The following is an 18697-nucleotide window of genomic DNA, read 5'->3' as shown; positions in this document are numbered from 1 at the left end:
AAGCTGGAGATAAAGCAAGGGCCATTTTTCTATATCTAACAAAAATTGGCATCTGCCAGAGCACTGTCATCTTTCATGGTTATAAAAATCACATGTCAGGCACATTTGTCACAGTGGGGCCCATCTCTACCTAGACCTGCTGAGTGGGCAGGTTCTCATCTTTATCACGTGATTTGGTGTTCATCTCGGGCCCACAGCAGCGCAATCCCCGTATGGATTCGCAGCATTTCACTGTCAACTTAATCACAATACAAATAGTCCCAGCTCTTGTGTGAATAAGAGATGTTTTTTTTTTTCTTTTAGTTTTCTGTGAACGAAGTCCCCCTTGTGCATATGATCTGTCTATGAGGCTCACTGCACTTGATCAAGTGGGCCAGCCTGTCTCTGTGGGAATTACCCATCAAACTGGAAAGCAACGGTAACTCAATGCCTCCTGCAGACAGTGATTGATGATAGTGGTGTTTCATAACGAATTGCGCCCCCACAACAAGTCTCACATGTGGGAAATGTTAATTGAAATGCTGTGTGTGCAAAGATACGCTTTTAAACTGTGAGTCTAACAAAGTGCTACAACAATGAACCGGAGGGAGTTCAGAGGAAAAAAGGGTACCAATTTAGCACGTTAGGAGAACGTGAAGGACCAGATGGCAAAGTGCATCAACACTCACCACATTCTTTGCACATCTTTTGATTTTGGTACTGGGCAGGATGTCTTGGCTGCAGGGAAGAAAAGGAAAACCAATATTGACAAACGCATTTTTGCTTTCTTTATCGAAATCAAATCAAATCCAGTGTTTATTCTGGACATATAGAAAAAGCCACGAAAGATCACATCTCGTACCCTTCAGTCATGTTATTTTCCCTAAGCAAATCCCTCCTGGGGACACACTGGTAATATGGGAGAGCCTTAAACTTTTCTGAACCAACTGCAACATAGTAGTGGTTGTTCTCCAGTTCAGTGGGACCGGAGATAGGGCGTCCGTTCAATGTGCAAAGCCTGAAAGCTCAAATAAAGAAAAACAACACACTGCAGTAATGTTTAGTGATAGTTTCAGCTACGTCTTTGCCTGAATAAATTCTATTGAATACATCACAACCACACATGGTCTCGATCTCTAATTAATTGCAAAAGTCCCTCTACTCTCCTTCCCAAGTATCATTTTTCTGCATTTAAATTGACTGTAAAGTGTCCACTAATCACATTACCTTCTAAATTAGAAGGCAAGAGGAAAACAACCTTCAGTGATACTCAACTTAACTAGTTTAAAAATGATGTATGACTAAATGTCCTGACATTACCTGAAAACAGCACCCGTGCGAAGACGCACTTTCTCTGTCACCATAGCTAAAACGTTTTCCCAGCTTCTAAGAGTATACTTTGGGATCCGTATTCGAGCCGGAGGAAGCAGCACTTCTCCATTGGTGAAGACACTATGAAACAAAACACGACACACAAAGATCCATGAATAAATAAATGGAATTGTTTCTTGCATTGCACAGCACGGCAGAGAGCATTATTCTTTTAACACCGTGGAAAAATATGTATGCAGTTTAAAATCAATACTCACTTTATTGTGCAAGACTCATCAGCAGTTCTCTTCCAGCGGGCAGAAACTACTATCCTGCTGTGAACAACAGGTTGGATCTGAAAATTTCATAAAGGAGGAACTGAGTGGGGTTTTTTCAGCACGTCACTCAAAATCTAATGTTATGTGTCTGAACAGGACCTTTGTGAGCAACTTAGGTTTTAAGGACGGCATCAGCATTCAGGCAGAATGGTTACACTTAAAACAAGGACACATGAAAAAAGTTTCACTATAACTGACCACACGCACAAAACAGTGCTACTACCTGTTCTTTTTTCTTATTCTGTGGCTTCTTGGCTGCTATTTCACAATAACTGGAAGGCAGTAAAAAAAAATCAAATTAGCTTTAGGTACAAGGAAACTTATGCAAGGATGTAGGTGTAAGGCATCATTAGATCTGATAAAACTAATTGAAATCAAATAGTTATATATGTAAAAGTATGCTCAAGATCAGTGCTCTGCTGACTAGACTAAAATACTGGGTCCAAAAGATTATATTTAAAGACAGATTAGACTTTATTTGAGATAAGCTGACATACTCGGAGCGTTTTAATGAATATTAAGTACTAGCCTAGTCAAATCCCCATCCAACAAATGAAGCTAAAGAAAAAAACTTTAGATTCCAGTATATACAAGTAAACTCAGACCAGACACCCCTAAAACATGACACTTACTTCAGTTTCTTGAACGCCTCATTTCCGGCCGCGACATACACACTCCCGTGCTGAAGGTCATCCAGATGGTGAACTTGGTGGCCTTGTGTGGCGGTGTAGAGCCTCCTCACAGCGCCAAAAGGTGCTTCAATCCCTTTGGTCAGAGATGTCAGAAAGTTGTCAAAGTATGGCACGTGCCGCGGATTCACAACTACTTTCCTGCCGGTAAAATAGGCATCTCCGTTCCTGTAGACGACGATTGTTTTTGTGGGTGGCAAGTCACTTCTCCCTAATGTGCTGGGCATACTTGTGTTAGCTAACGAGAACGGTTTAAAACAGCAAACAGCGGTGGCCCTTGGTGTCAGGAGTTAATGTGTCAGCTCTGTTGAGCCTCCGGAGACGTAACTGGAGACAGCTTCTCAGTTCTTCCACATGAGAGGTGTAGTATTAAGATACGTATCCACCGTCTCTGTCGTGTCTTCTATTGTGTAGCTAAGGTTAATTTAGTGTTCGATTCCAAACCAGTGGGATGACCCCAGTCGGTTTTACATATTTAGCTAAACCACTCATAGGTCTGTATTAAAAAAAACAACTCATTTTTAATTTTCATTATCAGCTGACTGATTCAATCTCATGGTATTTAATGAGAAACTAATTGACAAAAACACAGCGGTGAATTTCATTGCTTAATAAATTTATTAGGCCACTACCCAATGTAAAGTAAGCCGTAACAATGCATATATCGTTTATTTTCTATTATTGTTATTATTTTCATTTTTTAGATTTTGCCCAGGTTTAATCCGCTAATATAAAAACACATTTACTGTTTGACTTCAAACTTCTCTCAGTGTTTATTTATATACTATACATCGTTCCTCATGATCCATGCCATATGGTTTACCATTCATGCCCCTACAAAATCTATTGTAAATGTATAACAGTATACTATCGGTGATAATAAATATAATAGAAAGCCAAAGAAGTGTATTCTTTTTTTGAAGAAAACATGTATCCCATTCAAATTTTTGACAGACTCCTATTGTATATTACAACTGTAGCAGAGTGACTGCAGCCCCTTCACTTTTAGACAGAGCTGTCCAAACTGTTTACTACAAAGGTAACCAGAGATTGCTGCAACAATGGCACTTAATTGGTTTATGCCAGACAACTCCTGGTCAATTAAATACATAATTCATCTCAGCATTAATTATTCATTTCTTAAGGGACTGGTGTTCTGCTTTATTAGGAGAAATGCATCATGCATATTCAAATTCCTCTTCTTAGAGGGATGCAATAGGATATCATCTCAGCTGGGACACCCATCCTAAAACAATAGCTGCCAGGGCCGCAAGACATCTCCTATTAGTCACACAACCAAACCGTTGGAGGATTTTCAAAGATGAAAATGTCAAACTAATCTAAGGTATGTAATATCTTGTTTCTGTCATTCAGCAAACATTAGGCTGTAATCTGTTATTTTTATTTTAAACTTTAGGTGGTAATTTTTTTTTTATAAAAATATTAACTGACAGCATTAATTTAACACTATAAATCGAGAATATGTCAATGTGCTTAGTATGTGATCAGGTTTTAGTCACTGCATCAAATGGTTTTCAGAATTTTATGCAAAGTCATAAAAGTCTCCAGCAATTAGTTCTTATCAGTTCTTAGCCAGGATACGTGTCGTAGTGTAACTGTGATTCAAATTGTGCTTAGCCAAAGTGTGATATGTCATGTCAGGAATCAAGGGGAAGCAGTGGGTGAGTTTCCTTTGGCGCTCTTAAAGGTCAGTGCCATCCATTTTAAAACTCCCATTTATTACAGCACACTAAGGTGCAGAGTGAATGTTATAAAGATGTAAGGTGACTCCGGTGTAATTGCATTGCTCGCTGGATAATACATGAGAACCTTACCGTGTTCACTCGTTAGGATGTTTGCATACTTCAGAAGGACATTGTCGGAATTATTTGACTTTGATATGATTCATGTTTAACATATTTAGCACACATACCAATTAATGCTTAATATTTATGCAGTGCTACAGAACAGCCTAAAATAAGCCTAATAGAAGAACAACTGTAAACATTAAAATGAAAGACTTTACTGGCTGCTGCACTTTCAGCATGACAGTTAATGTTTTTTTGTAACGCCTGTGCTTTCCTTAACATAACAGATAAAATGTGGTGCAGCCACTGACTTTTTGTCCCCTCTAAGGGATTTTTGCTGTAAGAAGAGCTTTCGTCCACTGGGTGGCGACGATCCATGTGAAAATTACAAAAGAAAAATAATCATTTTGTTATTTTACAATAATATAAAATGGGTCACTTTAATGATTAAAACATGATGTAAGCCATATAGGTATTTTGAGACATGCATGTATCCATGTTCATGGTCGCCAGTTTATTGCAGGGCTAACTCACAGAGACAAACAGCTGTTCACACTCACATCTGACCAATTTAGAACCAGCAGTTAAACTAGCATGCACGTCGTTGGACTAAGGGAGGAAGCCTGGATACCAAGAGCCCACCTTATGCACACAGAAGCCAGCCAGTGGATTCAAACCGAGAACCTTGTTTCTGTGAGGTAATAGCGTTAACTCCTGCAGCACTGTGTTGCATCATTTATCATGTATTTCTTCCACAAGTTTGCTTTAACTGCTGCAGTAAATAAGCACAACTAGTTCAAGAGCATAAAATAATGTGCAAAAAATTTATTTTTAAACTATGTTTAAATGTTTATTGCACAACACATGAATGTAGAATGCATGCTGTATTCCGTTCCTCTGATTAAATGCACTCAACTGGAATGAAAATCTGTCTTTTAATTGTATTTTTTTTCTACACAAGCCACAGCTCTCTGTATTTGCTTATTTGCACTATTTGTCTATGGTACTGCTACAAATATTGCTCAGTGGATATTCTGAATTAAATAAAAACTCAGTTCCTGGCATGCTTATGGAAACACTAATTTATCTCAGAGTATGTATCAAGGATGTAAAAAAAAATATTACAAACATTTGGATGTTTTGTATGTTCAGAAAATAAATAGCTTATGAGCTCATAAGCAAAAAAGAAGTTGAAACTATACTACTTTGCACAACTTGTGTATCATTTTGTCGTCATATTTACAGATAGAGGATACAGCGAAATAATAAGATTACAGTTTTTGCTCCATTACATTTGTCCTGTCTGCAGTCTGTTAACATATACTGGCCTCAGATGTTGTCCTTGTCAAATTCACAAACAAAATACATTGTGGGATGGCACGCCACATCAGTCCACTCCCCAGAGGTCACCATCTCAGCACAGTCCTCATCATCATAGGCATTGTTGGGTTCTCCTTTTCTCCATTTGCTGAAAGTGGTCATGGGAGAGTGATCCACGTAGGTGAAAACACCTTCGCGCTCGAGGTCATGAATGCCAATGTAAACTCTGCTCAGGCCAGCGTCGGTTATGTACCCTGCGATGGCTGCATTTGCTCCCTCATCCTTCGGCATGACCAGGTGCCCTCCCCTCGTCTGGCAGTAGCCCTCAGCCTCGGTGTAGCGCTTCGCTTCCTTCACCAACAGATAGACTTTACTGTCTGTTTCCTTAATGCCAGCAACAGCTGCAGGGGAGGGCAGTGCTGAAAAATGAGCACTTGTATTTCTATAAATTTCACATTGACATGCCCACATTTGCAATTCTATAGGACAGGAAATCAGCAAAATACCAAAACTGATAAAGTTTTTTTTTTTTTTTAATTCTAAAGCATTTTGTAAAGACTGCAAATTTTTTACCAGTTTTAATGAATTTTAGTTCTGAGGAAAGCTGAGCCACAAGAATGTCCATTTCTCCAATCATCCTTCTCATTGGCGCACACTCACAGGGAACGCCTGATAAGGCAAAAATGTGTGGGACTGTCACAAAGGTGACTTCATTCATTTACAGATGTGTCTGTCTAATCCTGCTGCCATCTGTTTGACAAACAAAATAACCCACCTGGTTCTCCGTCTGGGCCCCTTGGACCAGGGTCACCTGGATCTCCCTTGAATCCTGCGTCAGAGATGTAAATATTCATCAATCATAAAAACATACTAAACAAATAATTGATGCATTCCTGAAAATGTGTGCAGACAGTACAGTTCTAGTTATAGCACCTTTCATTCCACTTGGGCCAACTTTTCCATAACGTCCCATAATGCCTTTGTGTCCTTTGACCCCAGGTGGACCTAAAAAGAATGCAACATGAGTAAATTGTTCATATAAAGATAGAGACATACTGTATATCTTATAGTCAAGACAAACTTAAAACAGCACAAATTAAAGCAAAATTATATATATTAAACAACAAATCTTTACTTTCACTAAAGGTGCATTAATTAAAATGATGAATATGCTTCAGAGAACACCCTTCACTCCTCATTAAGGTCTTCCGTAAACACTTGTCCACAGCTCTGGATTCCACAAACCATTTGTCATATGACCTCTCAACCTAATGTAAACACTTGACCATTTCTGGATGGCCTGGTAGTGATGTAACGGCACATTATCAGCCTGAGAAATGTGATCTTTACCCCAGTTTTTCTTGTATTAGTGGTAGTAATGAGAAAATGAGGAGATCTATAAATGTGGGCATGTAGAAAATATTCTCTCTTTAAAGATTTGCACTTTAGGGGAATGCACTTTTGCTCATAGTTTCTTTTTTTTTGGTGCAAGTGCATAAAATATACCAATCTCCCCTGGCGGACCAACTCTTCCTGGTCTCCCAGGTGCTCCCTTTTGTCCTTTTTCTCCGGGTTCTCCTTTTACAGCAGAAGAAAGACAATTATTATATCAGATAGAGTCTATTCTTGGTTTTTAAGGTGTCTGGCATGCATTTTTTGTAAGAAAGAACAAAGAGCTACATGCCTTTGAGTCCTGGGACAAGAATCTGAACAGTGCAAGATTCCTCTGGCAAGTGTTGTCCATATGATGTCTGCATTGGTAATAAACTCATCACTACAGACATTAGTATCATTGGCAGTAACAGTTTCTCACCGGTCATTCTTCTACATGGGATGATTAGGGGGCTATGCTGGAGAAACAAAACAATTTAAGGAAATGCTAATATAAAAAAAAATCGTTCATAAAAAGCTATGTGTCTGTATATTTCAGAATTAAAATAGTGGAATTAGAAGTGAGAATTTCTTCCACTGAAAATATATAAAAAAGAGACTCCAAAGCTGCATTTAGAACTACATTTGCATAAACCAAGTACACACACACAGCTTTTTGGTAACTCCAAGAAAGCGTGTTTACTTGAAAACTATACAGTATTTCAAAATCGGAAACGCCTACCTTTAGAAGTATTTTCCAGACAGAAGTAAAAAAGTAATGCTAATGTCCAAAGATTTGCAGGAGCTTTGAGTGCTGGTGGTCCTACAAGAGCATTTCATGTTCCTCTACACAGGCACCACAGAATGTGTGTGATAGGACTTTTGTAAACAGTTCACAGATAAACTCCAAAGCATTTGGGCCCCCACAGATAATTAGCTGGGAAAGCGGTCAAGAGATTGACAGCAGAGAGGCCTGATAAATATACTGACTCAACTTTTTAATGCTATCAGATAATTGGGAGAGTTAAATATATAATGCATTTTACAGAGCTAGCATGCACATTCATTTAGTAACAAGGTAACATCTATTATTTTAGCAAGTTGCTGTAGTATTTTGGTTTGTATAACAAACCAGTAGTGGTGATTATCATTACATATGCTGTGGTCCATGTGAAATCATTACAAGGAGAGTTGTTTTTTCTGTTATGTCTATCATATGATGTTATTTATTTAACATTAAGGATTTAAATCAAGGGTGTAAAACATAAGGCTCGGGGGCCACATTCGGCCCAGGAAAGACTCCAATCTGGCCTGCTAGAGAGCTTTGGAAAATGTGAGAGAGGGCATCGATTTCTAAGTTTTTACTATTTTGTCATTGCTTTTACAGTTTTACCTACTGATAAAGAGCTCTCCCATTGCTATTCATACTACACCAGAGTAACTAAATAATAGATAAACAATAATCGTTAAAACACAGGAGAGTGCCTGATTTTTCACTAGCTGCTGTAAAATTTCTATGTTTTACAGTCAGTCCACAGAGGAAAAACTCTTTTGTAAATTAATGTGAATTACTTTTCCGTTATTGTAATTACTACCATAATTTTTTCTGTAACATTATACATGTCTTTATTTGTTTGGACAGATTTCTTTCATTCACTACAGCAATATCTCTTTATCCTGTAGCAAAACTGAGACAGCCGTTAACTGTTTAATGAATGTGGCCCATGATGCAAAATAAGTTTGATCTCCCTAAATTAAATTGTTTAAATACCTTAACAAATCATTTCATAAAGTAACAATGTGAAAGTATCAAAATAAAAGCACTAATTTTAACACAGAAAACGCTGAGTCCTGACCTTGTACAAAAAACCTTTGGCTTCAGTGGAGGATTTCAATTTATGCCATGCATTGTTTCTGTAAGTATACCAAGTTCCATTCACTACACATTCCCTACAAGCATATGGGTTTGAAATTATTGTGAGTTTGTGTTTTGCTTAACTCTGTGCTCCTTGGTGTCTCTATTGCTCTCATTTCCTCCAGTTTGCACTGGGTTCTCCCCATCATGAACCTTCTAGTGCAGGGGTGCCCAATCCTAGTCCTCGAGAGCTACTGTCCTGCAGCTTTTAGATGCATCCCTACTCCAACACAGCTGAATCAAATGGTTTGATGACCTCTTCAGCATGCCATCAAGTTTGGCAAAGGCCTGATAACAAGACATTCATTTGATTCAGGTGTGTTGGAACAAGGATGAATCTAAAAGCTGCAGGAAGGTAGCTCTCGAGGACTAGGATTGGGCACCCCTGTTCTAGTGCATCCCTTCCACGTGAACTGTAATTACATGGGATGTGGTTGCTTATATGCCACATGGCCACATGGGGGAGACATTGTCCATCAGGCAAAGCAATAAAGCACAGTGTTCTGGATCTTGAATATAAAAGCTATACAGACCATTTATTTTTAGTCTGCCATTCATCAGTCAATATAACATTGCGTCAAATAACACATGATCAAAATCATTAACTGTCTTAACTGGCTGGATACAAAAAAAGGTAAGAGTTTTGTAGATTGGTGTTGGTCTGGGGGCTTAAAAAAATAAAAGCTACATTTTATTGCTTGCTGCCAACTACTGTCCGTAATCAGATATGATCCAGTACTGCCGTATCAGATGTCCTAATTAGATTTACAAACCGAGTGGCAGCCTGTGTTTCAGTTGTGGATTGGATGTCTCCTTCAAAAATCCCCCCAAAAGTTTCAGATTACCTGCCACTCAAATATTCATGAAGCTCGAGGCAACATTTGCAGTCTTTTCTTCGCAGCCACGTGCTCTTTGCTAATCCTCTGTTATTTTTATAAGGATGACAGACCAAACAAATAGCCCATCAACTAGTGAAATAAAATACCTACATTCAGACATTCAAACACTGCATATTTAAAATTCTCCAAACCCATGTGGTGATATAACCTGTTGAAACTTGTGATTGTTTATACTGAACTATTTTTAATGAGATTCACATGCATTAATACATTGATGGCAAACAATTCGAATATAAAAGTATTAAGTGATATAACTGAAATTATTCACACTCACGATCGCCGACCTGAGCTGTTTTTGTTTAGATTTTTATAATATAAGTGGCTTTTTAATTTTTAGTTATCAGTATAAACCATAAGCCAAAAATAAAAACGTCACAGGATCTTACGAGGGACACTTTAACGCACCTTTCGGGGTGAGGGTGACGTCACCGGTGATCACCGGAGCTCGAGCGTAGCCTGTCACCCAGACAGCCCGCTGCTATTTCATCCGTCCTGTCCTGCTGCAGGAAGAAACACCGACAAAGCTGGGAAGCTGGACCAGTGCTACACACATACAACCGCATGAGGAGCATAAAACTTTTTACTGTCACCGTGAACGTAAATTTAACTGCTTGAAGGATTTCACTTGTAAGTGTGTTATTTTTTTGTCTACCTGTTACGCTTTTTAAAATTTCATTCCAAATAGCTAACGTTACAAGTATTTTGAAGTACTTTATCTGATTTAAGAGTAATGTGGGAACTGAGTTTTCTGTGGGCTTCTGTTTAAACCTATACTTTTGACTTACTTCCACTGGTTGTACTGTTTGGTGTCTTGGTGCAGTAGTCGTGGCGTATTATAAGGTGCTTAATTCCATAAGTTTCTTTGAAAAAGTTATTTGGGGTTAATCGTAATTATGAAAACCTCATTATAAGGTTATCTCGAGTAATCACAACAGCCGACAGTTTAGCCCACATCTCGTTTCTGCTTGATTGCTATCAGGAAATTCTGTCCTAGATATTTCTCCTATACATAATTTAGCCGTGATGCGTTTAAAGTGTCCTCACGGGATTAACAAACGTAAACCAGGATTCTTTATTCTCATGCATTTATTTATTTATTTTACAGTTTCTTTCTCTGACATGTCACTTTTCATTCAAATTTAGGCACACCACTTAAACTAAATGCTTTCCTGGCATGCACTTCTGAAAGTGTACCCTCTGTTGTGTGTGCATCTTTCATCCTGTTGCTCTGTAGCCACCGTCCAATGCTTTTTCCATGCCTCCCTTCCCTGAGAGAGAACCGGAAACAGGAGGCAGGAAACACGAGGGGTGTTTCACCGCGTACTGCTTTGACTCTCAAGCAGTGTTCATTTGTGTGGGAGTGTATATATATTTGTGTGTGTGTTTTCATATTTCCTCCTCTCCCTACTTTCTGGCTCTCTGTTTCAATGGATATGTGACACCCTTCTGATTTGCATTGTCTCAAACCTGCTCACTGACTTTTATTTGTGAGGTTTAGATCTCACTTCAGGCGTCTCACCTCTCTGTCTGGATTAGGGTCAGATACTAAGAGGATTTGAGGCTGCAGAGTCAAAGTTACTCATAAGGGGCTGGTCTGTTTTGTTGTACGCAGCCAAGGATGCAGACAGTTTGGAGGGTCTTCTAAAAGAGCCCAATATAACCCCCTGTATAATGAATGGAACTTGGTTTATAGAATGCTCTGACAAAGAACGGTTAATTTTATTGTGGTTTTGCAGTATGCAAAGTCTTTCTGCTACAGCAAAATGTGTGTAGCCATTTAAGCTTTCCGTGTTCATCTAACATTCAAGTGACTAAATTTCCTGTGTGAACAAACTGTAAATTAACTTGAAGGGAACTGTGGGATAGTTATGTGGTTATCAGTTATCTAACAAAAACAATCTTTAGGATTCCCTCTAGCCTTGATCTCACACTTGAAGGTTAGAGATAATAGACCGGGAATGTCATTGAGCGTTTTTCTCCTGCTTATGTTAGAATGTGATTTTCTATCTATCTATCTATCTATCTATCTATCTATCTATCTATCTATCTATCTATCTATCTATCTATCTATCTATCTATCTATCTATCTATCTATCTATCTATCTATCTATCTATCTATCTATTAAGATAGATATTTAAGATACAACTAGGATACTAAGATAGATCTATCTACCCGTCCTAGTACCTGACCTGCTACCTGACTTTAATGGTGCAGAGTCTTTGCTGTTATGAATCCAGATGGTTACATTTAGGAGTTTGATGGAACATTTATCCTTTGATATGTGGACTCTTTCCTTTGCTTGTCTGAGGGCCTACTTTGGGCAAAGACATCTACTGTAGAAAGTTGAGCATTGCTCTATAAATATAAATAGATAGGCCACATAACAATAAACTGAGATAAGAGCATGTGTTTTTCTTCAATGCCTTTCACTGTCTGTGGCAGCAGATTGTTTAAAAATGTAGAATATGCACTTCATTATAGCCAGACAGTGGATGTATGTGTATTTTAATGGCCTTACCATTTTAGCCATGTGTGTTTCCTCGACCAGTGCAGTTGTGTTTAGAAATCGACGTCATGCACTTCACAGACGTAGATGTACTCACCTGATGGGAAATGCGTTTGGTAATAAAGGAGTAAAACTGTGATCTTTGGTCTTTCACTGCTATTATCATGTAAGAAGTGGTAACTAAACCGACACAAAGAAATCACTTGTTTCAGTAATTGTTATCTGGAACGTAGAAGCAATGAAAGTGTCTGAAATGTTAACATTATCTCATGAGAAGGGTTTAATAATATACGAAGTGTGCTCATTTTTCTTATTGTAAGTCTAAACAAAAAAAGAAAAAGAGTTGGATCAGTTCTAATGCTGAGTGTACTCACCTGTTGAAGTTGTCGTTGAAGCTGTATCAGCAGTTTCCATAAGATGGTAAATGGTCTGTATTTGTATAGCGCTTTTATTAGTCCCTAAGGACCCCAAAGCGCTTTACACAACCAGCCATCCACCCATTCACACACACATTCACACACTGGTGATGGCAAGCTACATTGTAGCCACAGCCACTGACAGAGGCGAGGCTGCCAGACACTGGCGCCACCGGGCCCTCTGACCACCACCAGTAGGCAACGGGTGAAGTGTCTTGCCCAAGGACACAACGACCGAGACTGTCCAAGCCGGGGCTCAAACCGGCAACCTTCCGATTACAAGGCGAACTCCCAACTCTTGAGCCACGATGTCCTCTTTGACATTTGACCTCAATCCCTGAAGCTTATTGGATACTCAAGCATAACATCAGCACTTTTGCTTTGAGGAGCTCTTCAGTTCAGATTCAGACACGTTGTCCACTCAGTGATTATATGAATCGTCCAGGTTCTAAATGTCATTTATTAAAGAATTACCTTACTCAGCCTCACTCATAAAGCTGTGCAGTTGGTAAAACTAACCGTTTTTAAAATAACCAATAAATAGAAAAATTAAATACTGTACTTTATACCTCAAAAACCATTAACCAGTGGTTGTAGTGTACCATATTTAGCTTCTTAACTTGGCGTACCACTGAACCCTAGCACACTTGCAAAGTGGATTGTTTCTCTTGTCAGATTTGTGGGGTCATTTGGGGGAATGTTGTCTTCACTAAAGATTGCAGCAGACAACTCCTTAGAAATCCTCTCTCAAAGGAGTAATGAAGACTGTAGCAAGCACCGTCAAATGGTCGGATCCCAGTCATGCAATGCAAATAGGTAGAGAATGCCAGCAGATCAGTTTTATCATGAATTCTTGTATTTATTTATTTCTATTTAGGTGCGATTTCACCATAGTTGGTAGGCCTAGCTGCAGGCTACTTTAATATAGTCTTCAAGTGTGAAGTAATAGCAAACTGTTATAGTTCCCAAGGCGTTTTACAAGCTGCAGGGTGTAATGAAGACTTTGGCAAATTCCATGCAAATTAGAATAGATGGTAAACAAAAATGTTGTGGCGATTCTGAGAAGCTGCCCTCACAGGCGATTGAAGTTCTGACGTCAAATTTACGATAGTGATATCAACTTCCGTTTTGCAGTTGTGGAGAGTAGGTATAATACATAGTAAGTGGCCATAAACATAGAAGCAGACTCTGTTTGCTTAAAGTAAAATGCAAAACAGTGCTTTACATATTTATTTTAATTTACGTCTGTGTTCCTCTTTTTGCCTCTCTCTTTTGCAGAGTTGTGTGCCTGTGCTGACTGGAGGTAAATCATGGAGGATGGGAAGCCAGTGTGGGCGCCCCACCCCACTGACGGGTTCCAGCTGGGCACGATCACTGACATAGGAGCCGACACACTCACCATAGAACCGCTAAACCAAAAGGGCAAGGTGGGTTATCACACGAGTAAAGTAAAACACATGCGTACACACACACACACACACACACACACACGACATTACTTTTAATACAAAAAATAATTCCAAATGACTATTTTTATTAGGAATTTGAAAGTAGTGTGTTGAATGAAACGTTCAATAATTTTATTAAGTGTGATTTCAGGTAGAAAGGCGTTAGCACAACAATGTGTACAATGTGAGAAACATGAGAGACCACATGTACAGAGACATGAATAAATAAAGGGCAGCAGCAGGTGTGCTGATAGTGTTGCCAGGAGGGAGAGCTGCTCATTAGGAGGTAAAGGCCACCTGTTACACCTGAGCCATCACGTATCCCCAGCAAGCAGGCCTCTACTGCGTACAACAGACCTGTACAGTAGCAGCTGCTTCTGCCTCTGTTTTCAGGTACTGCAATGCAAAGTCATGCTATAAAACATACTTTGTTATGGCAGGCAAATGTCTGTCAAACCGCAGATATCATAACAAGGTAACAAGTTAGTCAAGAAGCGCCCACAAGATAATTTGCATATTTGCAAAAATAAAAGCATTATTATTAACTATAATGTTAGCTCTGTTCTGTGTCCTATGCTAACGCTGTGACAGTATGACTGTCATCATACATAACCCCAAGACCCAAAATTAGCTAAATTCAACCATCATTCATTTATAATTTACTATGAAATGTAGTCATCATCAATGTTAGAGTTCATGTAATATCAGCTATTATGCATGGTGGTTGTACAGGGAAAACATTATATTTACTGGCGGCATCTATGGCATATAAGAATCTACACTGAGTATTTATTTTTATTTTTATTTTCTTGAGATAAAACATGTCAATTTCACATGCTAAAGATACAAAAAATGTTTAGAAGTGTCCTGAGGATCTGGATATTACAGTTGCATCGCATCATGTTCTGCACTGATTATATTGCCATCAGAGGCAATAACATTAGCAAAAATATTGTTGACTAGAAGGTCAAAACTTTGTATGATAATCATCAGTTTTTTTTCTTGCAAAGCTTAAACTCCCATTCACTGAACAAATAAAAGGGCAATTAAGTGTTTTTTTTCAGTGCTCTGTTGAACTCATTAGTGCCTCAGCTTTCTGCAAGACCCCCGGCCTGGCCGCCAGCTTTCCTCTGTCAGTTAACTGGTTAGATATTTCTCACAGGATTGTTATTGTGGATGACCAGTTTGTGCCAAGACCTGTTAGCGGGCACACAAAGCATATTCTCGTTACGCTTGCAGTCAGTTTTTGGCAAGAAACCATGCGTCAAAGCACAAGATGGATCAGTCTCACACAGATAAGCAGTTGTTTATAGTCAGTGTGTCGCAAACATCAATGTATATAAAATAAACAGATACTTTTAATATATACTGTATATAGCAACTCGCTGTTGATGTCAGTGTCGTTCTTGCATCACTGAATGATGGCGCCAAGTTGTCTGGTTACTGCAAGATCAGCAAATAACCTTACCACCATCCCTACCAGCTGTAACCCACCCACTTACTCAGTCAGGTGTTCAGATCCTGTTCTCTCCCACCAAATTATTCATGATCCTGCCATGTCTCCCCTTGTTTCTCTCACAGCCGACTTGTTCCATTGAGTTTATTTCCATGAACTCAGACTCATAAACAATAGAGCGAGAATATCAGTAACTAATTTAGCCTGGGAACATGTCACACTGAACATCGTTACTGTGATCTTTAAGCATGGTAAACTTTTCATGTTTATTCACTCTTGCTTAACTGTTTATGATGTTTGAGAACTCTAATAAACATTTGTTTTGTGTCATAAGCTCTCTAAACAGCAAGGAGTAAGCAACAATTAATCTAGTGTATAATGTTGGTCGGAAAAAGCAAAGACAGTGCCACATGTAGCACACCTGTCTATCCTGGAAATGATATTATGTAAATGTAAAAGTGAAACTGTTCACGTTTTAGATTTTTCTCGCTCCGATGAACCAAGTCTTCCCTGCTGAGGATGATGTCAACAAGCATGTAGATGACAACTGTGAGTCTTCACATAAGCAATATTTGTTCAACATATTGTTAACGTTAAAATGTTAATTATGTGTAACCCGTCTGTTTGCAGGTTCCTTAATGTACTTGAATGAAGCCACTCTCCTCAACAATGTTAGAGTGCGGTACAGTAAAGACCACATCTATGTATGTTCTTATTACCATCTACACTAAGCTGCCTTAGCACAAGTAATAATACGCCTGTCCTTTATGCGGCATATGCTTCATCATGAAGATAGAGTAACAGGGTTGAGTGTAAAAAACAAAGGATCAATTTTCTTGTTTCCCAGAGGGGAAAAGTACCAGCTTGTAAAGAGTGAAGGGAAGCTAGTAGTCATGGTCAGACTGGGAAGCCCAGTTCTGACTTCAGTCACTCACTTAGATAATAAGGGACAGCTGGTAGATGAGAAAAGTAAGAATGGATTATCTCAGCAGCCTTCAGTGGGGTGTTTTTCACTTCTTTTTCCTTTAATTGATTATTAAGACATATTTATTTGTAATATCTAGCAGTTCACTCAAATGCAGAGACCCTAATCATGCTTTTATTTATTTCTTCCACAGACATATGTGGCAAATATCTTGATAGCTGTTAATCCATACTTTGACATTCCAAAACTGTACGGCCCAGATGCCATCAAGTCATACCAAGGGAAGTCACTGGGCACCCTGCCACCTCACGTCTATGCTATAGGTGAGAGCTCACACCTGCTCAGTGTTAAAAAGGGGGGTTCAATATATAAGTAACTGAAATGCACATGTATAATGTATTATAATAATGAAGTGTATTCAACCTTGCCGGATTTTGGAAATTCCTTTAAGCTTAAAAGCTACACTTTAAAAGATTTTCTGTCATCGTCTCCTGATTTTGCCGTTACATTACTACTTTTTTATTTTTGTGTGTTTGGTGTTATGTTTTATTTTAGCGGACAAAACCTACAGGGACATGAAGGTTTTGAAGATGAGCCAGTCCATCATAGTTTCAGGTGAATCTGGTGCAGGAAAGACTGAAAACACCAAGTTTGTTCTCAGGTAAGAGTCCGTATGAATTATTTTACATTCCACCTCCAGTTTTTCCTTCACATTTGATCCTTTCCTTTCTGATTCATGCGAATATAACATTTCAGAATGACTTTAGTTCAAACCTGTTCGCACTCCCAGTAGCTCCTGTATTGAATTCAAAGAGAGCCATTGGTAATATCTTGCAAATCAAAAACCATGCAGACAATGTTAAAAAGCCTATTGTATTAATTAATGATAATTTCACTATTTAACAAAGAACTATCTAAAGTTTAATTAACTATCAAATTGCCATTTAATGTTGATAGATTTTATAACATTTTACCAGCAGCTTTAAAGGGAGAGCTGCTGCTTTAAATCTTAATCTGACTTTTATTTTTAATGGATTTTAAACTTTTCAGATATCTGACCACATCATATGGAAGCGGTCAAGACATTGATGAGAGAATTGTTGAAGGTACTGTATTAAAAGAATTCAACACTTATTAGTAATGTATTAAATTTTTAATAGATAAGGTGATCTTGAGTGTATTTTTTCACATTTGCAAATGCCAGCAAACCCCCTTCTTGAGGCCTTTGGAAATGCAAAAACAGTCCGAAACAATAACAGCAGTCGCTTTGGGAAGTTTGTAGAAATCCACTTCAACAGCAAGGTAAGCAATGTTGACGGATTAAGCTTTAGTTTGTTATGTTTGTGTTTCATCAGTTTTAAAATTTGCAGTGAAGACTTGATTTCTTCCCTTGTGCCACCAGAACGCAGTTGTGGGTGGATTCGTCTCACATTACTTGTTGGAGAAGTCAAGGATTTGCATGCAAAGTAATGAAGAGAGGAACTACCACATCTTCTACAGACTATGTGCGGGAGCATCTGAAGACCTAAAGAAGAAATTACACCTTGACTCTCCAGACAATTTCAGGGTCAGTGGGTGCAGAGGTTTTATTAATTTGCCAACTGCCAACTGAAAGAAGTTTTTTATTATTATTATTTAACTATACTGACACTACAAACATCTTTTTGGTATTTTCCTATTGGTTGGCATTTCTGTGGAGGCCCACTAGATGTCACATGAGGTTATTTTTAGCGATGTAATTGTCTTAAATCCAAGACATCCTCCCAAGTGTGATCAAAAGCCCTTCAGTAACATAATAGTTCACAATTGAATTTTGGCTCTTTAGGATGCAATTATCAGCTCAGTAGGGGAGAGAGTTAGAGAGTATTAAAGTGTTTACCATGGCTTTTATTTTCCTCTAAATACTCTACAAAACAATGGTTAACAGAACAACAAGCATTTCAAGCTGTTCCCTCAGATGTTTATCATCGTATCAAGTCCCTGAGGCGACACCCACATCAACAGAGGCAATTACTTCATGCAATCCACTACTAGTCAGCTGTGGAGCAATATTTGGAGACAGCAGAGTAAATCTTTTCAGTGATGAAAATCAATATAAACATCCTCAGTAGATTTGCCACCATGAGTAAATTGAATTTATTAAAATACTAAACGTGTTAAAATGTTTCTAAGTGGATTTTTTTCTCTGTTGCAGTACCTGAACCGAGGATGCACCAGATATTTTGCCAGTAAGGACTCCGACAAACAAATCATGCAGAATCGTAAGAGTCCTGAGGTAATGTCGTGTCCTGACTTAATCCTTCTGGCCCAAAATA

At 38.5% G+C, this 18697-nt stretch overlaps 3 protein-coding genes across 14 annotated transcripts in view; 1 reads left to right on the top strand and 2 right to left on the bottom strand.

Moving 5' to 3' along the window:
• LOC116334779 (doublecortin domain-containing protein 2) overlaps positions 1 to 3281 on the bottom strand; it is a 31945-nt gene extending 28664 nt beyond the window's left edge. For 4 of the 7 annotated variants that reach the window (XM_039603403.1, XM_039603407.1, XM_039603404.1 and 1 more), the window contains exons 1-6: positions 2261 to 3281; positions 1852 to 1900; positions 1569 to 1645; positions 1300 to 1431; positions 842 to 997; positions 669 to 717 (exon numbers count right to left, since the gene is read on the bottom strand). In XM_039603403.1, coding sequence (XP_039459337.1) covers positions 669 to 717; positions 842 to 997; positions 1300 to 1431; positions 1569 to 1645; positions 1852 to 1900; positions 2261 to 2544 — 747 coding nt within the window. In that variant the 5' untranslated portion in view covers positions 2545 to 3281. The remainder of the gene's footprint in view (positions 1 to 668; positions 718 to 841; positions 998 to 1299; positions 1432 to 1568; positions 1646 to 1851; positions 1901 to 2260) is intronic. The other 3 variants (XM_039603402.1, XM_031758311.2, XM_039603401.1) reach the window with 1 other exon arrangement.
• Positions 3282 to 4949: 1668 nt separating this feature from the next.
• Positions 4950 to 7832, bottom strand: colec11 (collectin sub-family member 11). 3 transcript variants are annotated; one of them, XM_031758270.2, is made up of 7 exons: positions 7559 to 7831; positions 7130 to 7295; positions 6952 to 7023; positions 6379 to 6450; positions 6221 to 6274; positions 6019 to 6114; positions 4950 to 5864 (listed from the first exon to the last, which is right to left on the bottom strand). In XM_031758270.2, the coding sequence occupies exons 2-7, from the start codon at positions 7263 to 7265 to the stop codon at positions 5455 to 5457; spliced, it is 840 nt and encodes a 279-aa protein (XP_031614130.2). In that variant the 5' UTR covers positions 7266 to 7295; positions 7559 to 7831; the 3' UTR covers positions 4950 to 5454. The 3 variants fall into 3 exon arrangements, with proteins under 3 accessions (XP_031614130.2, XP_031614131.1, XP_039459342.1); XM_031758271.2 differs by having other exon boundaries at positions 4950 to 5846; XM_039603408.1 differs by lacking the exon at positions 6019 to 6114 and having other exon boundaries at positions 4950 to 5846; positions 7559 to 7832.
• Positions 7833 to 9346: 1514 nt separating this feature from the next.
• Positions 9347 to 18697, top strand: part of myo6b (myosin VIb) — a 36904-nt gene continuing 27553 nt past the window's right edge. For 2 of the 4 annotated variants that reach the window (XM_031758296.2, XM_031758295.2), the window contains exons 1-10: positions 10054 to 10257; positions 13832 to 13980; positions 15937 to 16006; positions 16088 to 16161; positions 16576 to 16705; positions 16938 to 17043; positions 17433 to 17488; positions 17587 to 17684; positions 17785 to 17949; positions 18577 to 18657. In XM_031758296.2, the coding sequence (XP_031614156.1) occupies positions 13864 to 13980; positions 15937 to 16006; positions 16088 to 16161; positions 16576 to 16705; positions 16938 to 17043; positions 17433 to 17488; positions 17587 to 17684; positions 17785 to 17949; positions 18577 to 18657 (897 nt within the window). In that variant the 5' untranslated portion in view covers positions 10054 to 10257; positions 13832 to 13863. Of the gene's footprint in view, positions 9366 to 10049; positions 10258 to 13831; positions 13981 to 15936; positions 16007 to 16087; positions 16162 to 16575; positions 16706 to 16937; positions 17044 to 17432; positions 17489 to 17586; positions 17685 to 17784; positions 17950 to 18576; positions 18658 to 18697 lie in introns of those variants that run through there. The other 2 variants (XM_039603399.1, XM_039603400.1) reach the window with 2 other exon arrangements.

The sequence above is a fragment of the Oreochromis aureus genome, linkage group 19 (assembly GCF_013358895.1).
Source record: "Oreochromis aureus strain Israel breed Guangdong linkage group 19, ZZ_aureus, whole genome shotgun sequence".
Lineage (NCBI taxonomy): Eukaryota > Metazoa > Chordata > Actinopteri > Cichliformes > Cichlidae > Oreochromis > Oreochromis aureus.
The sequence above is the reverse complement of the archived record's forward strand: the minus strand, read 5'-3'. Positions and strand labels throughout refer to the sequence as shown.

Bases quoted from the DNA above. Each gene is read 5' to 3' on its own strand.
- colec11 (XM_031758270.2), bottom strand. From the start codon at position 7,265: ATGACCGGTGAGAAACTGTTACTGCCAATGATACTAATGTCTGTAGTG. The intron at 6,275-6,378 runs GTGCTATAACTA...TCTCTGACGCAG, and splicing joins TGGCCCAAGTGGAATGAAAG to GATTCAAGGGAGATCCAGGT. The intron at 5,865-6,018 runs GTAAAAAATTTG...CTCATTTTTCAG, and splicing joins ACTAAAATTCATTAAAACTG to CACTGCCCTCCCCTGCAGCT.